General features: G+C 37.8%; 2 protein-coding genes across 9 annotated transcripts in view; one reads left to right on the forward strand and one right to left on the reverse strand.

Moving 5' to 3' along the window:
- Positions 1 to 22,685, reverse strand: FAM76B (family with sequence similarity 76 member B). Of its 6 annotated transcripts, XR_002830247.1 has the most exons (11): positions 22,435 to 22,685; positions 20,773 to 20,837; positions 19,689 to 19,743; positions 18,425 to 18,580; positions 15,849 to 16,048; positions 12,780 to 12,827; positions 12,044 to 12,124; positions 11,251 to 11,386; positions 9,046 to 9,147; positions 7,667 to 7,784; positions 1 to 2,575 (listed from the first exon to the last, which is right to left on the reverse strand). XR_002830247.1 is itself a non-coding variant. In XM_014459205.2 (10 exons), exons 1-10 carry the CDS (start codon positions 22,537 to 22,539, stop codon positions 2,486 to 2,488), a joined length of 1,035 nt encoding a protein of 344 aa, XP_014314691.1. In that variant the 5' UTR covers positions 22,540 to 22,685; the 3' UTR covers positions 1 to 2,485. The 6 variants fall into 6 exon arrangements, 5 of the variants coding, with proteins under 5 accessions (XP_014314691.1, XP_006092847.1, XP_023613054.1 ...); XM_014459205.2 differs by lacking the exon at positions 7,667 to 7,784 and having other exon boundaries at positions 11,251 to 11,383; XM_006092785.3 differs by lacking the exon at positions 7,667 to 7,784.
- A 102-nt stretch (positions 22,686 to 22,787) lies between these two features.
- Positions 22,788 to 27,515, forward strand: part of CEP57 (centrosomal protein 57) — a 48,935-nt gene continuing 44,207 nt past the window's right edge. Inside the window, exon 1 of one of the 3 annotated variants that reach the window (XM_014459204.2) lies at positions 22,788 to 23,010. In XM_014459204.2, coding sequence (XP_014314690.1) covers positions 22,966 to 23,010 — 45 coding nt within the window. In that variant the 5' untranslated portion in view covers positions 22,788 to 22,965. The remainder of the gene's footprint in view (positions 23,011 to 27,515) is intronic. The other 2 variants (XM_006092780.3, XM_006092781.3) reach the window with 2 other exon arrangements.

Raw genomic sequence — 27,515 nt, forward strand, 5'->3', positions numbered from 1 at the left:
CAAAGCTTTTGACAAGTTTTATTGTGAAATATTAGATTTAGAAAAAAAGTACAAAATGTCAACAGTTGGATGTGTACAAGTACAGTATTTTAAGTCTATACATGTGAACAGCTTAACAGGTTCACCTCAGAATGCATATTTAGACCAATACAATCTAAAAAGGACTGTAATATTCACAGGCTATTAATACATAAATAGCTTGAGCCAAAATGATCCACACTGGTAAATGCTAATAGCTGAAAACAGGCTAAAAAGCACAATACAGCACACCATAGTATCTCCTTACGGGTCCACATTTAAAGAATATCAGCTCATTATGTCAATACGCTATAGATCCGGGACTGGGACTCCAATTGCTAATACAATTGAAATAATTTTAAGTGATAAAATAAAGTCATGGGATAAAGAGAGGGCATTTAATTAGTGCTAAATACTGTGAAACCCCTAAAAGATTTTAGCAAAGTTTAATTATTTAGATTGATTTTCAATTTTCAATGTTACCTAAAAAAGTGGGAAGGGGCACCTTTCCTTTGCAGCAGCTCCAAAAAAGGTGTAAGAACTACTACACATCTTAATTTAAAACCATAATAACCACAGTGGATTGTCAAATGACTATAATCAGAATATAAAATATTAAAATCTGTGATAAGGAGGCAGTATCTACCATTGTTCAAAGTACTGAAATTTATGAAGAACATTACATATAAGGATCTCATAAAAATAAACTGGTTTAGTTCTTCCAAGTCTTACAGATTCAGTTTTTTGCTATCACTTGAAAATTACCCTAGATTATGTTTTCAAATTTGGCAAGGAATTATTTTATATTACTTTATAGACCATAGGAATAATCTACTGAAACATGAATCATATTACAATTACAATTATCCTGTGTTCTGAGAAAAGATGACCTTTGATGAGATTCATAATCATTGCTTGCTTAAAAACAAAACTTTCCAAAATTGACAAATTTAATAATCAGTTTACTTCAAACAAATTTACCCTGCTCATAAATTCCTAAGAGAAAGAACTCTTCCACTCTATCCAATATATCTAGCAATGCCTGATGCTTTAAAATTTAAATACAAGTCTGAACTGGCATATATTAAGTAGGCCATCAATTCCATTACAGGCTGAAAACAGATGGATCAGAATATAATTAGTCAATAACTTCCCATAACCTATCCCACCCTACCTTAACCTTTTATAGACAATTTAAAGACTCTTATATACTTTTCTTATAAATAGTACCTGAATCTTAAACAAGATTCCAATTTATTCAAAGATAGTCACAGATTGATTTAAAAGTTATTTAATTTTTTCCAGATTTGCTTTAAAATTACAAATTAAGTATGGTGTACATAAATATTAACTTAGATAACCACATATTATAAGGAAAGCATATATATGGACCACTGCAGAAAAATTATAAATTTTTAAATTTTTTATAAAAGAAAAATAAATCAAAACATGTAACTTATAAAATATGAACATGAAGCCATATCACATAAAAATAAAATTACTCTATCAGAAGTGATTTAAAATTAAATCTTTGGGAAGTATTTTGACTAATTCAATGAATTCAATGACCAACAACTTCCCATATTACACAGAAACAAACCACAAAATCATCTAAAGTTTATATGCATAATCAGTTCTTAATGCAACCTCAAACATTTTACTAGCAAGTTTGATTTCCTTTTGAAATAGGCTCCTATACATATGCATTTATATACAAACATTTATTAAACATGATTTTAAAACAACTATGTACAAAAGATCAACATTCCTATAAATAAAAACATTAGGTGGCAAAAAGGCACTTGTAAGTAAAAATCCACAGTTTATACAAAACAAAACACATTTTACCTTGGGTACTGTACAATAAACATTAATTCCTATACCGATAATGAAAATACTAGTATACTAACTAATGTTAATTATGTAAATTTAAAAACATATTTACATATTCTCTGAAGTTCATTTAATAAAAGCACCATGATTCCTAAATTAATGTTGATGCAAAGTGAAAAAACAATCACCAAAAAAAAAACAGTGTTCACCATTTTCCTTGTTTAAAAGCTTTTGTATTTCTAAATTGAAAACTGTTTATTTGAAATTAGCATGGTGTAAAACAAAAAAACAAAACAAAACCCTGCTGCTATGATTTCTTAAAACCATACCTACTCTATTATTGCATGTTACATTTTATAAAAAGCACTACTCATGCACTCCTTTACAACTGTTTAATACTATTGCTGGCAAAAAAGTTCCTGGATATCAAATAATATAAAGTTACTTCAAACCAGTTGAAGTTTTATTTGGATGTTTTACAACTTAAAAATGCTTATCAGTTACAAAAGTGAATAGGAAATATGCCAATTCATTTGGTGTGCAAAAATATTTTTTCACTACACAGAATTTAAGGGCTTTACTGAAATTTTTTCAAATTTACATTTTCAGCAGAAACATTAAATCAATAACTTTCTCAAGGGGATGTTAGTATACTTCCACTTTTGTCAAACTTTTTACCCTTTGACAATGCAGCAACCTGTTTGAGTAGTTCTCTGTTTTTGGCCTGTGGGAGACAAAAACATTTAAAAGATTTAAGATTAACAATATTTGAAATATTAAGACATGCTGAAGACTACTACTTAATTAATGCTTTTTTTTTCACTTACAGAACAATATTTCATTGAAACACTAACAATTAAATAAGAGTACACTTACATTCATCTCTTTAACTATGGCTATGTAGATGGAAAATTATAGACTGGTTTGTAAATGTCAATATAATTGTTGTCTAAGGATATAATCATTTTAAAAAAACAGGCAACTTAGAGTGAATCTGCTTAAAAGAGAGTCAACATTTTATTTTCATAGATTGACGCTCAACCACTAAGCCACACTGGCAAGGGCAAGAATAAACATTTTAAATAGAAAAAAAAAGTTTGGCTCTTAATCATATAAACATGAAGTGAAAAGTTTTATTTTATGATGAATAAGATCAAATGACTCAAGTGATGATCTGGAAGGAGTATTTCCCTACGAAATGTACAAAGCCTTTTATTTTATGCTCACCAATTAACAGAACAAGCTGAAGAAGTCCTTTTTGCAAAATGTTGACTTTATTACTTTGCCACAAAGACTCTAAGCTTAATGATATTCAATACTTAAAAAAATACCCATCAGAACCATCCTTCCTAATCTTATTTTTGTTCTTTTAATTGCCAAACATTTTGTGCTGGCTTTGATATAATTGGAGCAGATATATCATCATTTTAGTTTCATTAAAGGGTGAAGTTTTTTTTCAAAGATTCAGTATTCCACATTGTCATCGATCTGAACTGAATTTGCATTTCATTCAAATGTTGCATACACCACTGACAAAGTCACTATCCTTGAGCCAATGTGCTGTGTCATATTTTGACTATCTCCCTATGTAATCTCCTGACTATGGAAATGTAAATAATGACTCTCCATATATACAAGTACGTTAATGATCAGATCCTTTTGGAGCTTTTGAGCCAAAATGGGGAGAGTGCCGACAATAGTTTGAAATCTGAGCACTGTCCTAAAATAACAGAATTTTAAAAGATATCCTCTGGTGATATTTCCAACCATTTCCCTTCACAAGTCTCAAGAGTTCTTATTATTTTAGTATATGTGCTGCCGAAACGAGCACAAGAGTTCTTATTATTTAAGTAGACTCCATTTTAACCTCAGTGCTTCATCTTCTACTCTAACTTTAGCCTTTCTATGGTAACATAACACCCTGCCTTCCCTGCATACCATCTTAAAAGCAGTTTCATGAAACAGAAACCTTTGCAGGCTTTGTGCTTTCACTCCCCCACTCTTTTCCAATCAAACTCTCCCTAATTAATACCTATGACCTCCAAAATGCAAATATTCTTAGAGCAATCTTTATTTGTAAATCAAAAGTTTTTTTCATGTTTGACTCCATAATTAACAGCATTTCTCTGTTCTTGGTTGTTAAATATTTAAGGTGGTAATTAAGAATTTCAATTTCAAATTTAGAAAACCATCAAGAATTTAAAAGGGCCCTGACCGGTTTGGCTCAGTGGATAGAGCATGGGCCTGTGTCCCAAGTTTGATTCCAGTCAAGGGCATGTACCTTGGTTGCGGGCACATCCCCAGTAGGAGGTGTGTAGGAGGCGGCTGATCGATGTTTCTCTCTCATCAATGTTTCTAACTCTCTATCCCTCTCCCTTCCTCTCTGTAAAAAATTGATAGAATATATTAAAAAAAATTTTTTAAAGGATTTTTATTTTTCCTTAAAACTAAACAGTTGAGAAATTCAGAGGACAAATCATTAAGAATGCCTGACAGTGATCAGTGATCATGATTACTCAGCTGACCAGTCCTAGTCAAATGTAGATTTTAATTGTTTTCTTCCTTTCTTTTTTTAAATTTTTGAGGTGACATCTATAATAATAAAAGCGTAATATACCAATTAGACCGGACAACCTTCTGAACAAAGCCAGGGCTGCAAGGGCTGAGACGGCCACCGTGGCAGGCGGGCGGGGGCCAAGGCAGAGGCAGCCGCCACAGTGGTGGAGGCCGAACCCCTTGCACAAATTTCGTGCATCGGGCCTCTAGTTGGTTAATAAAATTATTATATAGGTTCCAGGTGTATAATTACAATTCTATTACAGATCATCTGAAAACTCCATTGTGTGTTCACCACCCAAAGTCAAATCTCCTTCCAACACCATATATTTGACCCCTTTTACCCCTTTACTAACTCTTCCCCACCCCCTTCCCTCTGGTAACCATATTGTTATCTGTGTCTATGAGTTGTTGTTTGTCTTGTCTATTCATTTGTTGATTCCAGTTTTATATCTCATATATGAGTAAAATCATATGGGCCTTGACTTTTTCTGTCTGACATTTATTTCCTTAGCATAATATTTTCAAGAGTGATCCATGTTGTTGCAAATGGCAGTATTATTTGTTAGCTACAGATTTAATTTATAACTGAAATAGACTTACTGGCCAAAAAAGAAGTATCTTAAGAAAAAAATTTTAAAATACAAATTTATGAAGAGCATGAAAAAGGATATGTCTGCAAATTTGCTTCAAAGAGATCTCTATCAGATCTGTAAGTTATCCTATATAATAAAAGCCTAATATGCTAAGTGTCCAGTCATCTGGTCAGCCATTCAACCAATCAAAGCATAATATGCTAATGATATGCTAAGGCTGCTCAACTGCTCACTATGATGTGCACTGACCACCAGGGGGCAGATGTTCTAACAGGTAGATTAGCTTGCTGCTGGGGTCTGGTTGATTGGGACTGAGCAAAACAGGCCTGACAGGCTCTGGAGCCCTCCCACGGCCCCTCCCCTGCTGGCCAACCTCCTGCATCCCTCCCCGGCCCTGATTGTGCACCGGTGGGGTCCCTTGGCCTGGCCTGTGCCTCTTGCAGTCCAGGACCCCTCAGGGGATGTTGGAGAGCTGGTTTTGGCCTGATCCTGCGGGTCAGGCTGAGGGACCCCACTGGTGCATGAATTCGTGCACTGGGCCTCTAGTATTTATATAAAAGCATAACAAATTATTAAAAAGTTAATCTTTAATTTTTTTCTCTCAATCAAGAAAAAAATGAGTTTATAATTTTCACATTTTAACACTTGGAGTGTGGGAAACGAGTTAAGTCGGCTCGCGTGAATTGCGCGTACTCCGCGGGAGCCGTCTTTAACTCGGTTCATATAGATTTGCGGTGGAGTGCGGGAAACGTGTAAACTCGGGCCGATTGTAACTGCGTATTACCAAATATTTGTTTGTAATCCACCCTTTTGGTGGATGGAACAAAACCAAAAGACAGAGCCATCTTATATTTTGGCGGGAAATTCACCCGCACTCCAAGTGTTAAGTATGAAATAACAGAACTTAAAAATTCAGTAATGATAGCAATTTTTCCTTTTTAATTCTATAGCAGCTAATTTTCAATCTGTACTTATATATTCAGTCTCCTAATCATGTCACTAATAAATTCAATTGCCAATAAATTATGTTAAAAAAAATGCCTTCCAGAAAAATAAACAGTACATCAGTTGTTAAATGGAGACAAGCCTCAAACTGTCTATTCTAATATAGGTAGAAAAATATATTTTATAATGCAACATTTAAATATAAGCACTCAAAATTTATATGCTAATATTACTTCTTTATTACACACCCTAAAAAATCCATTACATTATTTTAAAACTCTTAAGCAAGTTAAGTTACAAATGTTTAGAAATGCTGGCCTAACTGAAAGGTTATCTGGAGTAGGAAGCACACATATCCTGCTTTGAATCCTAGCTCTGCTACTTATCTGCTATGTGGAGTCTATTTTTTCACAGGTAAACAGAAACTTCACCCCCCCATTACAGGAGTTGAAAGAACTAAATCCTATTAATAAAAGTCTAATATGCTAAGTGTCTGGTTGACCAACCAACCAAAGTGCAATATGCTAATAATATGCTAAGGCCACTCAACCGCTCGCTATGACGTGCACTGACCACCAGGGGGCAGACAGCCGAGTGGTCGACCAGTCGCTCCGACATGCACTGACCACCAGGGGGCAGATGCTCCAACTGGTAGGTTAGCTTGCTGCTGGGGTCCAGCAGATCAGGACTGAGCGAGACGGATCAGACATGCCCTGGAGCCCTCCCACGGTCCCTCCCCGACCCCAATCGTGCACTAGTGAGGTCCCTCGGCCTGGCCTGCACCCTCTTGCAATCCAGGACCCCTCAGGGGATGTTGGAGAGCCGGTTTCAGCCCCATCTCACAGGCCAGGCCGAGGGACACCACTAGTACACGAATTCAAGCACCGGACCTCTAGTAAATATATAAAACACTTAGCCAAACACAGTAGCTCCTACATAGTAGGCACTCAAATGTTAGTACTCTATCCTCTTTCATCAACTCCTAAATGAAAGGCAGCTGCTTTCATTTGTTATTCTTGATATTTTAGAATAATTTAGGGTGTTTGTGGGTGTGTGTTTTTGGTATTTTGTGCAATTTTTTCTTGTTATGCTCAATGCTTTTTTTCCCAGATTTGATAGTTTAAAATGTTTTCAGAGCTATTAGAGTAAGGTAAATTTCCTGCTACAGGGTTCACTTTCTTATCACAAAAAGATAAGACAAAGAGTTAACTATATTTACTCACCTACTAGTACATGGTTGCTAAAGGGAATGGGATTAAAAGAGGGTATTTAGCTGTAATAGAATGACTCCAGATATGGGAAAGTGGTCTGATAACAAGAATGAAACAGAAAATCTAAGTAACATGAGATGGTAAGAAAACTATAGAACAGGAGAAAGTACAGTCAAATCAAAGTCAAAAAATACAGGTTTCTATGTCACTTCCGACTAATTATGTGAACACAGTTTCATACCACATAACAAAGTTATCTTAAGGAGCAAAAAATGATAGACTATGTAAACTCACATTGAAAATGTCATACTTCTATATAAATATTAGTCATTATTCTCTCATATGAAAACTTAGCTATCAATCAAGAGGTAGGCTTAAGATGCCAATCAGGCTAAAATGACAAAGATAGTAAATATAGTAAATACTGTAAATACACTAAAAAATGAGACAATGAGTTGCTCTTTTGAACAGAAGTACTAAGTTTTATCATATTTAAATACCGCTCACAGTTTTTCTGTTACTTCATTCTGGATTAACTCCAGAGTTTTGGTTATACCACATTAAATCAGATCAGAGATCATCATACAGAAGATTTTGTTCCCAGGTAATCATTCAACATTAATAACTGAATGAGAAAAATAAGAGTAAATAAAAATAAAAATAATAAAAATAATTAGTGAACATAGTTCACTAAAAATAAAAATAAAACTAATACTTGCTGGTGATGATAAACAATAATGCATAAGAAATCTAATATATGGGCAATCTCTCAGGACAGAGGGAAAAGGGGCAGTTCCATAAATCACCACGCATTCAAAGAATTACCTGAATGCCTATTATGTGCCAGGTTCCATGCAAGATTTCTCTTCAAAATTCTTTGTAATAGTACAAAGAATAAGAGTTAAGAGTAGAGTAGACAGAGATAAGAGTAGACAACTTGTACTTCAAATTTCAACAGGTTTTCCTAAATCTAATTCTAATCTTACACAATTTAAGCTATTTATGAAGAATACAAAGCCAAAAGATAGACACAGCAAATATTCTTTGGTGTTGCATTGTTTAAAACAAAAAACAAAAAATAGTGCAAAATCCTTACTTCCCAAGCTGCACTCTCCCATCAAGAGTCTAAAGCTGTGTGATGGCATGTGCTATGCTTTTAAAACTTCTGAAAACCCTGTTACCCAAAGATTAATTCTACAATGAAAGACCATAAACCAATAGGATATGTAATTAATTTAATGTGGTCTGATTTCTAAATTTATGAAATCTAGATGAGAAAAAGCTTGGATGCTCTCCATCTCAGTGTGCCAGACATCAGATATTACCTTCTTTGTAACTGTGGTGACTCTTGGCTTCATCATTCAGTTGTTTGCTATATAAAAATCCTACTGAGTATATATACTTGTCAGTATTTTGAGATTGACCTAGTGCCTTACACCACTGCAAACAATGTAAAGTTCCTCCACTTGAGGCCCTGAAAATTAGTTTTCTACACCCATCTCCCTTCCCATTATGTGGGAGGAAATAGGAAGAATAATTGCACAATGTACTAAAGACCTTGTTTTCACATATCCAATATTTAATGTTTTGCTTTACAATGATCACTGTAATGCCATCCTCCTCTAAAAATTTCATTTGATGTTTAGGCAAAAGTTTTCAAAATTAATATTGAATCCCCTATTGAGTAATTTCTTTTAATGGGAGTAGGATTAAGCAATAACTTTTAATGGGTGTAGGATTAAGAACTATTGTGAAATCTAAATCAAAGCTGAAAATGCACCAAATATGCATAAAACAGGGATACCAATACCCATCAAAGGCAATGGATACTATTAACAAAGTTTAGCTTTCCTCGTCTAATAGTTTATATAAATAATGTCACTTACCTGAAGTTGTTCCACAGTTTCTTTGTGAGCTTTTTCCATACTGTTCATCTTTGTTCTCAAGTTTGACTCTTGGTACTGAAAGTCTGCCTTTAGTTCAGTTAACTAATAAAAACAAAAAACACCATATATACATATATGTGTGTGAGATCATTTTAAATATTCTTTACAATAAACTCACAATTCATTATAAAAATGGAAGATGTTAACAATGGCTTCCTGAGTCTTATAACGTATCTATAATTTCTGTTTTGTGAAATGATGTCTACTTTAGTATAATTTTAATGTTAAAATAATATTAAACCATCACTTAAACTTTTGAAAAGTTGCCTTTTTGTTTCTATTAAGGGCTTCAGCCCAGCTAGTGTGGCTCAGGGGTTGAGGGTGGATCCAGGAACCAAGAGGTCACTGATTTGATTCCTGGTCAGGGCACATGCCTGGGTTGTAGGCTGGATCCCCCACCCCAGTAGGCAACGTGCAGGAGGCAGCCAGTCAATGTTGTTTCTCTCTCATCAATATTTCTATTCCTCTCCCTCTAGAAATAGGAAGGCTGGCTCTAGAAATCACTAAATAAAGTGAAATAAATTCAAGAAAATAACTTGGTTGTCTTAGATTTACATTTATAAGAAAAACTGCAAATATGTAACTACTTTAGACTTACAATTATTACTTTCCTTACATCACTGCTAATCCCCATACCCGTTAGTGTTTTTTAAGAAAAAAGGAACACTAACAAAAGCAGAAAACTCAATGTATGCACTAATATAGAATAATTAGGCTAGGAAAAGGAAAAGTAGCTAAAAAAGTCAAAATTCCACAATTCATTACTACTTGGTTTTGGAATCATTATTATAGTAAACTTACCATTTTATTTAACCTTTATCTGGGTTAATACAGATATACCCATCTTAGTGCAATAGAAATGTCTCTAAGATTTTGAGCATGAAACAAATTTCCATAAAAGCCCACTAATATAAAAATCCTGCAATAAAAAAAGACCCCAAAAAATAAGACACTTACAACTATCCTATTTTTCTATGTCAATCCTAAATTTCCTATACTGAATTTGCTTAAAATAAGGTACAAATGTATTGAAAAGAATTTAGATACGCTAAACCATCAAGGTGTGGGAAAATGTAACATTAAAGTTGTTGAATGCCAGAGGAAAAGCTAGCTCAAACTGAAGCACTACTATAGATACTTAGAAACAGGTAATTCATGTACATATTTATAATCTATATTATAAAAGGACTGTGGCCCTAACGCTGTAACAACCAAAGACTGGCGTGAGTGGGTGGGGCTGTGTGATTTCACGCACTGGGCTTCTAGTCAAATTATAATTTTAAAATTAATGTTTGTAATATTTTCCTACTGCATAAGATATCTGAAATAGAATAAACTAGTCTACGACAATAAAACAAGTACAAATGTAGGTTCTACCCTCAAAGATGACAGAGTCTCTATTGAGTCTTAGAACAGTAATAGCAGTATGAGCACTTACTCATGCAAGGAGCTGTGGTAAGAACTTTACATGTTCATTTAATAGTAACAACCATCCCATGAGATGGCATTAACACTATCATTTTTAAAATGAGAAAATTGAGATCCAAAAAGGTGAAAACATTCCACTCAAGTTCACCCAGAGAGTGTCAGAACTTTTCACTAAATAGGCAACATATTTTGATATTCTTTTTGATCTGATAAACAAAGTCCCATAAATACTTCCTTCCTACAAAATGATTTTAGACATGTAATGCTAATCACTGACTAAAACACAGGAAATTACCACAAATTTACTTTCACCAGTTATTTGATCTTGACTGAAATAAATACATGATTGGATTATCACCAACTATATTCAATTGCTTTCTTAAATCGTAAGAATTCACATAATATACCATATATATCTCATTTTCAAATTAATACATTAGACCTATTTTAAATTACAGGCTTACTGAAAACTAATGTTCAGAAATTATTACAATTCTAATTAGCTCTCTATTGACTCTTAGAACAAAAATTCTGAAAGACTATTTTATCTATCTTCACTAATGGCTTAGGTTCCAATTTGGGCTTTTGTTATGTGTCCTACAAGAATCATGTATAACAAACATTACCAATTATTACAGAAAGTCTAATAAAATTCACATTTATCAAGCAAGAGTCAAAATGTAAGTTTTACCAGGCTTCAGTGAACCATGTACTTACCTTTTTATCTTTTTCTAAAATGGTCTGGTCTCTCTGCTGTAAGAGACGTTTAAGTGACATCACTTCTTCTTTCAGTTGACTTATAAGGACAAAATTGTCTGTTCCCCCACTATCTGCTGACTGATTTATAGAGCTACTAAAAAGAAAAAAGTAAAACAGAGTTAAATGAAGTAGAAGGAAAATAAGCAAGTGTTCAAATTGCATAAATTAGACAATTCCACAAACATCCTTAAGGCTAATGCAAAAAAATATGTACCTGACAGAAATGGATGCAACTGGCAAATTACCTTACTAATGGCACACATTACATACACCTGCAGAAATATAATTCAGTATTAGCTTTTAGGGGGTCAATACTTCTAGTGTAAAGCAATAGGCAGCCAATTTGTACAGTAACATCAGCAAACTTTTGGCTAATGAACTAAAACAAAGTCACGTTCATAATATTTTACATCTAAAAACATTTTCCAAGCAGGCCAATTTAAAATATCACAATTAGATTTGTGTTTCATTGAAGAATTATTAAGATAAAAAGAATGTTCTCTATTCAGATTTGTTTTCCTTTTTTCAAAACCCAAATTTATTTCCCAAATAGAACAACATAGTTCAGTGCCACTTTCTTATTGCCAAAATTAAGTTAAAATTTTTTAACTGTTATGTTTACTCTTCTGGATGACTCAAAGAAGTCAATGTAGAAGATACATGTTTCTGTTCTTTCACCTAGTAGTAACTGGCAATCAACTATAACTGTTTTCAACTAAGTTGGATTTTCGCTAAAGGAATTCAGTTTTACCTATCTCCATTAGATGGCTTAGATTCCAATTTGGGCTTTTTCTTTGGAGTTTCATTCTGAATTGCTGCAGAGGATTTATGGCTGAAACCAAACATTAATAAGAATAATTAGAGGAAAAAGGGCTGAGGCACCAAATGATAAGTTATTTTTCTTCCCCCCAAATATTACCAAACATCATTGATTTTTTTAAAAGCCTAAGTAACAAGGTTAATGGGAAATCGCATTTAAAAAATACTTTTCAATATACTTCAGAAAATATGTTAACACCAGAGGCTGGGTGCACAAAATTTGAGTGGGGGGGGGGTGGCGAGGGGGAACGCTCTCCAATCCAGGACCTCTCGGGGGATGTCCGACTGCCTCTTGCAATCCGGGACCAATGACTCCTAACCGCTCGCCTGCCTGCCTGATTGCTCCTAAATGCTCCCCTGCTGGCCTGATCACCCCTAACTGCCTCTGCCTCGCCCTGCACCCAGGGCCCAGGATTCCCTCCTCTGGCCAGTCGCAGGCATCTGGGACCCGGGCTTCCTTCCCTCTGGCCGGCCGCAGCCGCAGGGGACTATGGGTGGGCAGCTTTGCCCGGGCCGCAGGCACCCGGGACCACAGGGCGGGTGGCTTGTCCCTCTCCTGGGCCGCAACCTGGCTGGTCCCCATTCCTCTCTCACCAGTGTTGAGTGTCTGAGCCATTATGGCGTGACGACCATTTGCACATTAGCTCTTTATTATATAGGATATTTACCTCTGTTTCCACAGTCCCTGCTCTTGTTCTGGACTCAGATTGCTGATTCTGAAAAACATATAAATGGCATCTAATAACAACATTTATTTAATACATCTACATTTAATAACATTCTTCCCAATGAATTTACACTATATATGTTTATTATAATCTCTTGTTCAGAGAAAGGCATATTCAATTAAGCAAATATATATTGAATAAATCACATTCTAATAAGATGCATTCTAATCGGATGACTGCTAGTCATCTTAAGTTCTTCAAAAAAGGTACAAAGACAGGGACTGAATTTTATTTTAATGAGGACCTCCAAATTCAATTTACTATCATACTAAGGGTGGGAGGATATGACCATGAAACACCACAAAAGGGATTTATAATTATAAACTCTGAGAATCATCATACTTAGGCTGCCCTTACTATTTCAGATAGATTTCTACCTTTAGAGTCAGGGCTTCCTAATAATCCTACATGAAGATTCTTCCTTTGGAGTAATTCAAGTTGCTCAAAATAGTGTATCAAGTTGAACCAGGAAATATCTTAATGTCTTTGTTTCCTTCCTACTTTTTCTAAGAACTCTCTCTAAAGTCTCTAGATCTTTCTTTAATCAGTACTCTGAAGAAGTCATCTTGAAATATTGGGAAATTTCATATAACAACTGATTTAACTTTAACTTATAATTAGTACTATACCACTTCTCTTTCATTGTGCCATAGTATCAATATAACCACTTCATAATGCACTATGAAGCCTACAAACTTCCCCCTTGTCCTTGCACATTAGCCAATTCTTCATTAACCCCTAGTTTACTGACTCAACATGTATAGAGCATCTACTACGTATATATTTATACAATAAGAGATGTAGAAGCCCTGGGTTGTGTGGCCTTTTTCAAGGTACTTAAAATTTCTTAGTTCCCTCATCTATAAAATAGGTATAATACATCTGAGGATTAATGAGTTATTTGTGTATGTATAGATATATATGTATATATCTATACATACACACACACGTCTGTGTATAAATTTTTTCTATTGTTTTAGTCTATAAGTTTGTTTAAGCAAAAGTAAAAAACAAATCATGTTCTTAAAAATCACTTCTAAGTAAATATCATCTAATCTATATACCTGAGTTTTTCCTTACATGTGGCAATGTATGGCAACCCTAAGAAATTCAGTTGCCATTTTGTTTATTTTAAAAAACTTCATTAGTAGCAGTAGCAAACCATAAAATCTCATGTGAATTAATGGCACTATCCAGATTTCAAAGTGAGAACTATCATATTAATAATGATTAAACTGAAATAGAATTCTCATCCTCACTTTCTGAGGTAGGCCATTTCTGGATCCAGATTGACCAGAATTTCTTCCCTTCCCCCCTTCCATCACTGTATTTCACAATATGTATGCTCCTCATAATTTTTCTAATCTACTGAACTTAAGATAGGACCCCACAAACTGGTTAGTTACATGTCAAAGGTCTATATCCATCAAATACAAAACAGCATTTGCATTTCTTAAGAATCAAAAGGAAAAAAAGTCAATCCCATCCTCTTTCCCTTTATTTTTGAAACCTGTGATTTTTAAAAGATTTAAGTTCTGGTCATAGAATTTGATCTTATAAGCATACTCTGAGTGTGTCCTTTCATATCACACTAAGACCAATTTATCTGTAAAGGACAAAGGAAAGGGACACTTCAGCTGAGTCTTAGGAGTAGGTCTGCTGGATACCATTTGTCATATTTTTTGTTAAAGCAAGAAACAGAAACAAGAAAGATTTATGTTCCTTTGCTCCTCGGGGTATTCTGATATAAAGACCACAAGATTTCTTCAAAATACCCAGATTAAAAGTCCCCATTTGGTCTAGCATTGTTACATCCAGAAAGCACAACACAGTAAGTAAGGAGAGTGGAAAAAATTGCTCCTGAAGTAAACAATATCATTGCCTCAATAATACCCCATTATCTAATATATACTTGCCTTGATTTAAAATCAAATTTTAATTAGAACCATGTTATATTTCCTATATATCACTAATTGTGTTCCTAATTCATGTTTCCTGTAAATAAAATTAAGTTTTGCCTATCTAGAACTTTAGTCTCATAGAGAAATTTGGGGGAAAAAAACAGTGAACTCTTCTGAAAACCTGTATATGATGTTCCTGTGTTCTCCATTTAAATGTGTTCGTGTTTCAATATTCTCGATTTTTCCCTGAGTAAAACCACACTTAAACATCTTTATAGTACAGACATTAAGTGTTAAGATATTACTACTATATAACTCCCCCCCATTTTAAAAATCAAGGAGTTCTTTATATTTGAATAGAGTTCCTATGTATTTTTTAAAAATACAGCAAAGTACCACCAGTTAAAAAAAATTACTTCTCACACTGAGAACTTTCAAGATTTCAAATGTTTCTATCATGGTCACTAATGATAGTGTTACAATCAGTTCTCAATAATATTGAATTTACATTTCCTACTCACTGGTTTAATTGTTTTTAACTAAAACAAATTAATGATAACAAAGGTAAATATAATTTTTACAAGTAAAGTCCTAACAATTATTTAAATAAAAATTTTAAAAAAGAAAGAAAATTGCCCCGGCCAGGTGGCTCAGTTAGTTGGAATGTGGTCACATACACCAAGAAGATTTCAGGTTCCATCCCCAATCGGGGCATGTACAAGAGGCAACTGATCGGTTTCTCTCTCACATGGATGTTTCTGTCTCTTTCTCTCCCTTCCTCCTTCCTCTCTCCCTTCCTTTCTCTCTAAAAATCCTTGGGTGAGAATTAAAAAAAGAAAGAAAATCGAGGCTTTTTTAAAAAAAAATCATCACCTGCAATCATCACTTATATTTTGACTCCATAAAATTCCCTAAATGTCCTATCTTTATTATAATGGTAAATAGCTAAACACAGTCCATGTGTACAAATTAAATACATTGAATAAAGTGGGGAAACAACTATAGACACTCAAGAAGTTTACCATGTACAATGGAAACCAGCACATAGCTAATATTTGGCATTAAATGCCTGGGAGGATTTTAAAAAACATGATTTCAAAGTACTTACTTGTGATGGCCACTGCTGTGACGATGGTGATGGTGATGATGGTGATGATGATGTTTTGAATGATGCTGGTCTTTCTCAGTAAGAGATGAAGATGATGAATTTGAATGGGAAGATCCCAGGCTCTTCCTTTGTTCTTTTGTCTTCTGTAAAACTCTTTTGTATGATAAAGTACAGAGCCAGCATAATAACTTTCCATCAACCTTTTTAAAGAAAAGATTTGTATTAGATTAAGTGTACCTATTAACTGGCCATAGATGAAACCAAGTAATATAAAGTGCTAAACTTCTAGCTGTATTTACCTCCCCCCACCCCCTTCTTCTCTCTTGCTTTTACACACACACACACACACACACACACACACACACACACACACACAGTGTTGCAAAATGGAAGTAAAATTTAGACTTTTCTGAAACTTGGGAAAATGCTTGTTTGGAGTCATAAAGTTGGTCATAAAGGATGATATCTAGACTTCTGTTAGTTTTGAGATATTGTTTACTTTGGAGAGAGAAACGTGTTTTCTTATTACTTTGAAAATTGATGATATATTTCAAAGAAATACTACCAAAACACTAACTTTAATTCTTAAATCAGTGTAATTACTAAAATAACTAAGTATTTTCCCCTACAGCAGAAACTATTAATTTATATAAAAAAGAAGAGCTTAAATAACATATACAATGATTCTCATTATTTGCAGATTTCACATTTTTATTTATTTATTTATTATTTTTTTAATTGATTTTTTACAGAGAGGAAGGGAGAGGGATAGAAAGTTAGAAACATCGATGAGCGAGAAACATCGATCAGCTGCCTCCTGCACACCCCCTACTGGGGTTGTGCCGGCAACCAAGGTACATGCCCTTGACCGAAATCGAACCCGGAACCCTTTGGTCCACAGGCCGACGCTCTATCCACTGAGCCAAACTGGTCAGGGCCAGATTTCACATTTTTAAATTCATCACCTACTTGCTGAAATTTAGACATAACCCTAAAGTCAACTTGCAGCACTTTCGTGATCATCCATGCACATGCACAGAGCAGCAATTTGTGTAGCTGGATGGCAACAGGCTGAGCAAGGTGACGATCTGTTGCCTTCTTTTAGCTCTCGTACTGTAAACAAGTGTCCTTCTCATGGTCTAGCAGTGCCATGTTTCTTTTCATTTTGGGCTTTTTATTAGTAATTTCACTGATTAAAATGGTTCCCAGGTGTAGTGATGTGATGTGTTCCTAAGAACAAGGCTGTGAAATACCTTATGCAGAAAATACATGTGTTAGATAAGCTTCATTCAGGCAGTTTTAATGCTGTTTGCTGTGAGCTCAATTTAATCAATCAACAATATATATTAAAGTGTCTTTAAACAGAAATATACACAAAACAAAACAAGATTATGTGCTGATTGCCACGTTGTGACTAGAGGCAGAAACCTAGTCCTATAATTATCCTTAGGAGCAATGGTTCAGTATTCACTAACTCAAAGTTTGCAGCAACTTTATAGACTACTAGAGGCCTGGTGCATGGATTTGTGCACCAGTGGGGTCCCTGGCCTGGCCTGCACCCTCTTACAATCGGGACCCCTTGGGGGATGTCAGATAGCCGGTTTCGGCCAGATCCCAGCAGGCCAGGCCGAGGAACCCCACCGGTACACAAATCCATGCACAGGAACTCTAGTATGCATATAAGATCTTTGGTTAATCTCTTCCCGCCCTCCCACTCCCCCCCTCCCTCCTCCCACCTGAGATTCATCAGTGTGTTCTGTTTCCATGCCTGTGCATTGAGCGTCTGCTCCCTGGTGGTCATTGTGCATGATAGCCACCGGCCAGTCGCTTAGGCTTTTATGTATATAGGTAACTACTACAAGTAACAAGAATCACTTGTACATGTCAAGGGGGAGGAAAAGAGACTTCTTTCCAAAATTATTAAGACTAAAACTATAAAAATAAATTAAGTTTCTAGCTTCTATTTGTTCACCCAAAAAGTGCTGGAGGAACATTTCTTCTAAGTAGGGTACATATATTGCTGTGGGAGCAGCTAGGGGAGCTCCTCAGTCACTTTCCAAGTCAACTGAAACTGACAAACAACAGGAGGCCTGTGTGAATGCTGATCAGAAGAATGCCACATGCATACACACACTTTTTACGTCACTATAGGTAGAGAAAAACAATGATTTACAATATGAGCCCCAAATCAAAGGCACAAGACTAACTTTGAATTACACATGTTAATGTGCCATCAGGTAGTTTTTCATACCAGTAACTTCAAATAACCAGCAAAAGTATAAGTAGCTGTAAGGATGTAAAAGCAGTAATTCTCCGAAACCAATTGTTAGATAACCAAGTAGTACAGAATAGCCATCACAGACTAGTTTTTAAAGTACAGTAATTTCAATTGATCAATATCTATCTACAAATGATGCAAAGAGAAGATGCACTGTTCCTACACTTTCATCTAACTACCTGCTTTCAGGGACCCAAAGAATACATCAAGTCTCACTAGTGTATTAGTTTTAATGACTTCCATTTGTTTGGTATTTTATTTAATTTCCAGAATATGTCATAACATAAATAAAACATACCTTCCTTCTTCCTTCCTCCTTCCGATCAAAAGCACATTGTTGTTTGCACTGTTCACAGGTCTGAGGTGGTCCATATTTCTTTTCTGAATTTGTGCAACGCTGACATTTCGTACCAATAAATGCTGCAATTATGTTACAGTACTGGCAAGGCTTAGGCTGAAAAACAGATATATATTTTTCTTAACTGAGACATTTAAAAATGTTAAAAATCTGCTGCACAAAATATACCCAATGTACAATTTCTGGAATTAAGAAAAATAGGTAAACAATTTTTTCTGTTAAATATAGGAAGTCCTCAGTTAACATCAATGATGTGACTTTAAGTGAAATAATGTATATGAAAACCATATGGTAAAATGTCATATTCAATGACATTCATAATGTTTATGATGTTTCCATTAATTTAATAAAATTTATTTCTAGTAATGAACTTTTTGTTACTCTATTGAATAGTTAAAAAAGATCATGAGAAACATTTATGATTTGCAATGTATGTTATATAATACACTAACTACAGGGGTAAAAGTTCTTAAAGAATGAAAATAGAAGTACACACTGATAGAAAATTTTCATGTATCCAGTATTTAGGGAATAAAGTTCTACTAATTTAATATCTTGGTTAGGTTAATCACTATACCATTTATTCAAAAAACATTTATACAGGTACAGATGATGCAGGGAATGTACACTATAGGTGAGTTTTCAAATTTAAAAAATTGGCATATGCATACCTTGATTTTCTTTTGATATTCAAAAAACAATTAAGGATTTTGTAGAACCTTAAGGCTTACACTTTGACTAGTCATGACTGTAATAGACCAATAATGGCTATAATATACATGATAAAAAAAATTTGTACTAGAATAATGTCATTACTTTTGTGAGTAAATGCCTGAATTGTGCTGCTATATAAAAATTGTTGAAGGTTCTGAAGGGAAAAAAACATGATTATGCCAACTTTATCGGTAAGTAGGTTCTCCATAACCAGTTTATTATATTTGAATCTTTAATGAATAAATTATATTTGAATCTTTAATGAATAACTTTCACCCTGTATTTTAATATATATAAAACATGCACATATGACTGTTTTTAAATATTGTCATCTTCCCCACAGACTGTCTACAGAAAATTTATTTCCTGAAATATTTTGACATGTTGAAATATTTAAGAACTACATATATATTTTAAAAGGTCCATCTTTATGTAAAACATTAATTGACCAGTGACAGTAACATGAAATGAAAATATATGACATACTTACCGTGCCAAACTGCTTCACATTTTGAGCACACTTCTTACAAATTGTATTAGTTTTGCTGAAAAGGAAATTGTAGGTGATCAAATTTATGCAGCTTTCAGAGATAACTGGCATGATGCTGATTTAAAACAGATAAAGAATACAACTTGCTTTAGTACTTAAAACTCACTCAAATAAAAACTAACAATTTTAAAAATATACAAACATAAGAATCTTTTTAGGGTTATCTATTATTCAAATTTACTCCTCTTCCATTACCTGAAGACAGTGATTGGTGTGCTGCAAGAAGTTTTAAAACATGCACTACTGACCTCTTTTCCCTTAGATTGCCAAATAATACAGCCAACACAACAATAACTGTCCAGTGTAAATGAAATAAAAATTTTGTTTGTCAGATAGGCAAAAAATATCTTTTTTGGTGTGCCGTAGAATTTTAATAATTAGTTTACATGTGCCATGAGATGAAAAAGGTTGAAAATCAATGACTTAAGATAAATGTTTTATATACATTTTCATTGTGCATTTTTGGTAAACAAAACAGTCTTAATGTTTGGTATCTTGTTGTAAAACCAACACCTGCCACTATTTATGCAGAGCATCATAAGTCAGTGCCTACCTAACCGCCCACTGGCCTTCTCCACTAGATCATTCCACACCAATTTATGAAGAAATTACTGTTCTTCTCTTAGGTTACTCTCTTATGTGTACTCTAAATTTCTAACAAGAACCATCCTATTAAAAAGTACTAGATTTCACTCTTGGAAGATAGTTGGTAACACTATAGACCTTCCCTCAGGTCCATGTCAGCACTAATATTGTGCCATATTTTTAGCTTAAGAGTACATGCTTATATTTGAATTTTTTGTTAGCAAGTCTATACATGTTCCATACAATAATTTACTTCCTCATGTTCAAACGGAAGTCTAGATAAACAATAACCATTAATTTTTTGTCAACATTCTCTCTTCCGCAACTTAACATTTAAGAAGCTAAACCATTTTTTTAAAAAACACCATAAATGTGGAGTTACAACCCCCAAGTATTCCTTACAGACAATATCTTTATCAAAAAGTGTTGTTATACAAACCTCTCTTGTTGAAACTCTGATCTGCAGTAAGTACATTTTACAATAGGATGCGCAATCCGACATTCCTGTAATAAGACAGTGAACTGATCAGTACCTACCTCAAAGTCCCAAGTTTCACTTTTCTGGTTTAAAATTATTATCTAACCTAGGCAATGTCTAAGACATTAATAAGATTTATTGGGGCGACTCATCATACAAGTGGTGTAATTCCTTAGGGAAGTCATGGGTGTCTTTGTCTTTATTAGATGGGGGTTGGGGGGGGGGGGGTCATGCTACTGATAAATTAAGAAAGCTGTCAGGGCCGACTTCCAGCACCGCTTAAATGCGAAACTACTCATTATTGTGCACCGGTGCTCACAGACAGCATCCCGGCTTTAAGGGGCTGGGAGGAGCTCCGAATCATAGAGCATTCTGTTCCCAAGCTAGTCGCTTCGCTTTCCTGGACAGGGAAGGAGGATGCCATCAGCTTTGCTGCTTCAGGTTCCTAGCAAGAAAGTGCAAAAACCGTCCCCTGCCTCCCGGTGGAAAGAGAGGCAAACCAGCAAAGGAGGGAAGGAAAAAATAAAAGCCAAAAAAAACCCAAACGAGATGAAAACATCTCCAGCCCAGGGTCTCTGCGGCACAGACAGGTGGCTGTCTCTCTCCGTCAGCCCCACCCCCGAGACCCCGGAATGTTGCCGGGGCCCGGACCCCTCCCGGGCCGTCCGGGCGCGGGCGGGACTGTCTTCCTCTCGGGGGCCTTTGGCAGCTGGCGCCCGGGTCATGCACTAAACGGGTCCCCGGGCGAGGGCTCCAGAGCCCCGCGGCGCCGGCACCGAGAGCGGGGCTGCAGTTCGGCGGGCACCCAGCTCCCGCGGGCTACGGCCGAGGACACCCCACCCGCCCGCCGCGCAGCGCCCACGGACCTTGCAGAGCTGCTGGCCCTGGGAGAGCTCCTCGAAGGGATAGCGCTGGGTACACTTGGTGCAGGCGTACAGGGCCGAGGCCGCCATCCTGCTCCTCGGTCTCCTCCACAGCCGCCCGCTCCGAGGCGGGGCCCTACGGGGAAGTCAGGCGCAGCCGCCGCCCGGGCCGCGGGCTCCTCCTCCGCCCCCTCCCCCTACCTTAAGCCCACCAGGGCCTCGCCCGGGGAAGCCCGAGCCCCTGCGGACGCCGCCGTCTCCCTCCGCCTCCACTTCCGCCCCAGCCCACCCAGTGACGCCGTCCCAGTCGCTCCCGCTCAGGCCCCGCTGGCGGCGGAGGGAGACGAAGCAGGTTGCTGGCTGCAGTTTAGCTGCGCGGCAGAGGATCCGCTTCCTTCTTGGCCCCCCTTCCCCATCCCTGATTAGCTGGCGGAGCTTCTGCGTCACTCGGCCGCTCCTCCCAACCCCTAACCCCGGCGACGCAGGGAGCTCCCACAAAGGGAGGAAGTCGCCGGCCAATCAGCGCCCAGCGCTCTGGGCGCGGGAAAGCCGCTTTAAACTCGCCCCGCCCCCAGGCCCGGGCCGTGGCGACTTCCAGCAGCCAGTCTGAGGTTTGGGTGAGAGCTCCCGGATCCAATTGGGCAAGGGTTCGCGAAGGGTTACGCTCCGCCTCCACGCCCCTTCCCTGGACTTGTATTGGACCAGATCGTCAAGCCCCTCCTCTTCCTATCTGCTATTGGCCAGAAGGTGAGTACTTCACCTGGACTGACGTCCCGGAGTCAAGCGAACGCCCTCCTTGGCCTTTAGTCCCAGAGAACCGGTGCAGTGTGTGAACTTCGCATTCGCTTTCATTCCTAACGGTCATTCGGGTCAAGTGCCTCAGGAGACAAAACACGACCCCTCGCCCACGTCTCCTCCGGGAGACGGCTCGCCCTCAGAGCTGTCTAGCAGCCACCGCCTTAGCGCCGTGGCGTTCTCGAATGCGCGCTACCTTGTGACGTCACCGGGAGACGAGGCGGATTCGCTCCGACTCCCGGAAGACGTCCGCCTTTTTGATTGGCTGTTCCGGACGCCCGTTAGTGCGTGTGGCCCGTTCCGTGTGCGCGCTCAGCGTGGGCGTCCCTGTGGGGGTGTGCAGTAGGGGTTTCCAGACCCGGCGCCAGCACCCTAGCGGCCCCTTCCATCTGGGGCTCGCTTAGGGTCGCCCTCAGCGGGCGGCTCCCGGATTTGGAAGGACGGCAGGAGAACCAGTCCGCTCCGGGGCTGCGGGGTCCGCTGGGCAGACGGGAAGATGGCGGCAGCGTCGGTCTCGACGACTTCAGGGTCTCAGTTCTCGGTAAGAAGCGGGTGCCCCGCGCCTGGGCCCCAGGTCGGTCGTGGCGCCTCTGCTTCTCTCATCCTTCAGAGCGTCCTCGGCCCCGCGTCTCCTCGCATCCCGGGGGGCGGCGGAGGGCGCCCGAAGCCCCGTGCTGCCTCCCTCCGCCCCCTGTTCCTCTGCGAGGCTGCACCCCCCCATGGAAACAGGCCCGGCCCGTCTCTATCTCCCACGCCCCCTTACCTTTAGCCTGGCAGCCCCGGGGCACAGCCAGGACCCGCTAGGATGACTGTGCCCACACCCTGAATTGCGAAAACATAGCTCAGTGGGTCACGTGGGTGTAACGGCCCCTCTAGGAATCTTGCCGAACCAGGTAGGCGCCCCGGCCGGCGGCTTCATGGCTGCAGTGGAATGGACCGCAGCCTGGAGTGCACACCAGCCCTTGTGGAAGCTGACTCCTTGGACCGCAGGGCCCCCGCTCCCGTCCTCCCGGTAGCTTCGTGCTTATCCTGCCCGGAGTTCGCGCCTCCTACCTCCCCTCTGGTTACTGACTTCAGCGTGTAAATGCCCGTTTGCAGAAGCCACACGGGGAGCTGGATGTTCATTATTGGTTTTGCCTCCGCGAGGGCCACCAGCCAGTTAGGTCCCTAATATTTGCTAATGGAGCGTCGAACATGCATTTTGGAAACCGCCGCTTTGGGAATATTGGAAATAAGCAGTAAATGGGAGGAGGCCCGAGTTAGAGCCATTATCTCTTAATTAGCAAATGCCCAGGGCCTCGCATACCTTTAGGGCCTAACCTTGTGGTTCTCAACCTTGGCTGCACATTAGAATCACCTGGGAATCTTTTTAAAATCCTGGTTTCTGGGCCTCATCCTCCGGCAATTCTGTCTCTTTGTTATGGGGTGGAGCCACAACATTAGTAACAAACAGAATTTCCGGAGGATGAGGCCCAGAAATCAGGATTTTAAAAAAATTCCTAGGTGATTCTAATGTGCAGCCAAGGTTGAAAACCACTGCTTTAGGCTCTGTGATAACACAGATAAATAGGATAGAGTCCGTATTTTGAAGCAGCAAAGCACTGAACAGGAACCACAGGTAATGAGATTTATTGCACTGTGGAGGCTGATCAATGCTACCTTGGAATAACCGAGGGAACAGTGATTAGCTGTGCTGCTTAGGTTAAATTCCTGGAAGGGAAGATGGAGCCAGCTGGATGATGAAGGGATTCTAAGTGCTTGTCACAAGTAGAGAGAAGAGAAAAAAAGGACCACAGGCATTTGAGGTTTGTGCCAAGAGAGTAGGTACTTTCAGTAAACTTGAAATAATTTGGGATGAGCAGTAGTAGTGTAGGGGTAGAGTCGTATTTAGATGAATTATAAAAGTAGGTTAAAAAAAAGGACTGGATAGTGAAGGAAGAAGACAGTAGAATATCAGGGTAAAGTTATCTCATAGAAGCAGATGGGGGAAAGTGTTCAGGGAATGTTAAAAGAGAGCAGTCACCTTGATAAAGACTTTTCCTTAGTTTCAGTTTTCAGTGACTATTGTTAGGGTCTGTGTTAATGAGACCAGAAATAACCTTCAGGGTTTCAGCTGAATGAGGGGAACAGGTTTGCAGAGGTCAGGGCTGATTAGGGAGAAAGAATGACTGAAGCAATTGGAATTCAACCAGGAATTAGGTCAGTAAAAAGGAAGGTAAAAGAAGAACCATTTGACTATTAGGAAGAAGTGTCACTAAGTAGGTGGATGAGATTATATAAGAATTGAGGTTCATTAAACTTAATTGGGATAAGAGGCTTTTCGCTGCTCTCAAAAACACCTGTAGTGGGAGACTAAGCAAGGAATGCTGTTATACAGGCATACCTTGGAGATGCCTTGGGTTTGGTTACAAACCATCACAATGAAACAAGCAGTAATCTTTTTGCCTGGGGAGGGTCTTACTTTCCATTTGTAAAAAATACCTCGCTGTGCAGTGCAACAAAGCAAAGCACAAATAATGAGGTATGCCTGTAAATGTTGACTTGAACTGCACACTGCCAAGACTATCCAGCTAGCAGTGGTACTGCAATGTGGTCTTTAAGGTAACCTGGTCAGAAACCTCATAGAATGTTTAATAGGAAAGCATATATATTTTATATACCAAGTTCAGCTTTAAGTGGATTCTAAATATCAAGAATACACTAAGGTTTAAATATCTACCACCCTTTACAAATCAAAACATGACCAACCTCCCTAATCACATTGAACCTGCTACATCAGAATGTCTAATTTGGAAATCACTATTTCTCAAAACAAAATGACAGTTTAACAGAAGAAATGGCACAGCTTAGATACTTTGTCATGTCAGAAATAAGGCTGGCATTTCCAACAGAATTTAAAAAGCATTTTAGCTTAAACATATGACCATAAAATATGACAACACAAAATGACCTTTTAAAACTACCACATGAAATCAGAAGGCTACTCATACTCAGTTTTCAGGGTTATGAACATTAACAATCACTTAACATTGATAAATCCAGCACGGAGTTAGCTATAGTAAATAGAGGTGCTTTGACCAGGCAAGGATTTTTAACAAGTAGATGAACAAATAACACAGTCTAGGAAGCAGCTACCATATAAATCTCAAAGGTAACATGGACTTAGTTGATACATTTGAATTGTTCTTTTAAGTATGGTAGCCTTTTACTTTAAGAGTAACACTTAGAAGCTCTTGTTACTAACATTTATTGAGTGGCAGTTTTGAAGCCTATCCCAACTCACTAGTGGAGAGCAACCGGAAAACAAAAATGATAGTACAGGTAGCATAGTCTTGTCCTTTTTATTTTCCTAGTAACCATAGTCAACACTTAGGACACTTGGACTTAATTTATAAGCTAATCTAATGGATCTCCTGGCCAGGCCTTTTACCCAAAAATGTTTTGTGAATATATCATAGATTTTATAACAATAAATATATAAAAGTTTATTTTTGAAGATAAAATGAATACTTGCATGCCCCTTTTTGCATTTTCCCGCTTCTTTCACACACAATCATACATACATCTTGAGATTATAATAATACAGCACGTGAAATCACTGGCGCCGTGGGTCTGGGTCTCCTGTGATTTCACGTGCTGGGCCTCCAGTGTCTTTCATAAAGTGGAGATGTTTTTTCTTACCCGTCAGGATTGTTGTGAGGATCAACCCAGATACTGGAGTGTAAATTGTTAGCTGCAATGGGAATTTGTGGTTTATGGGTGGTTATTTTTAGTATGTATGTGGAGGGAGTGAGCATAAACATTCTGCTTGAAGGATCTTTTGCCCTTCCATAGTTTTCAGGTGCCCATGATTGTATGGCATATGGCATTGAAAACAAGAAGAATAATTCACTTGAAATCTACCATCCTAGGTTACTGCTATCTTAGAAAGGCCTGTTGACAAGTTTGGCTCTTGGTTGACACCTATGAACTGAATAGTAAACAATTTCCTACACTGATATAAAACTTCAGCCTAAATGATGAGTGCCTCACTGTGCCTGAATTGTTTGTACAAACAATTTGGTTTATGCTGAACACCTGTTTTTTTTATGGAAGTCAGGAATGTGACCAGCCCCCAATAAAAACATGGCACTCAGTGTAACATGAGCTTTCTTGGTAGACAACACTTCACCTAAGTTGTTATTAGTTGGTGGAGGAATTAATTAAGCACATTCTGTAGAGAAATTTTGAAAGCTTGCACCTGATTTTCTAAGGTCTTCACCCCATGTTTCTTTTCCCTTTGCTGATTTTACTCTGTATCCTTTTGCTATAATAACCTCAACCATGAGTATAACTATCTGCTGAATCCTGTTAATCCTTCTAGCAAGTTATCGAACCTGGGGCTGGTCTTGGGAACCCATAACACTCATGCTGACAATAGTTGGAACCTTCCCCAAATTAAACTTCCCTAGATAACTAGGTAAGAACCAACCTTGTAAGCGGACATTTCTAAGGATAGCAGTTGCAAAGTTTGCTATTACCTCTACTTCTTATGACATTTGTGCTATTTGCTTTTCGATATAAATGAAATCAAAAGCTTTTATTGTCTTTCAGTGGGTTATAGCAACTTTATTGAATAGAATAATTCAGTTTCATAAACAGGTGTTTTTTTTTCCTGTTTTGCAGGGGAATTGTATAACTAATTTATTAACATTTATTCAGCAGATTTATCGAATGTCTTTATTAGAATTTAAGCTTTATTGATGATGACTGCTTTTACTATATCAGTTCTTTGCCAGCTGGGTGCCCTACAATTCAATTCACTTCTGGAACTAACTTCCTGGATATAGTGCAGACCCTATAGGGATTAGGTGCTACAAAATTGCTCCCACTTCAGTTGTCAGCTCTAAGTCCCAGATGTTCCCAATGCAAACTGCCCAGCCAACTGCAAATTAAGGAGTTACATTTAATAATTCTCCAGAATGACTCTCAGAACTCAGGAAAGCACTATACATATACTTACTGCTTTTAGTAAAAGATAGTACTGAGAAACAGGCAAATGGCAGA

Source organism: Myotis lucifugus, unplaced genomic scaffold (assembly GCF_000147115.1).
Source record: "Myotis lucifugus unplaced genomic scaffold, Myoluc2.0 scaffold_104, whole genome shotgun sequence".
NCBI lineage: Eukaryota > Metazoa > Chordata > Mammalia > Chiroptera > Vespertilionidae > Myotis > Myotis lucifugus.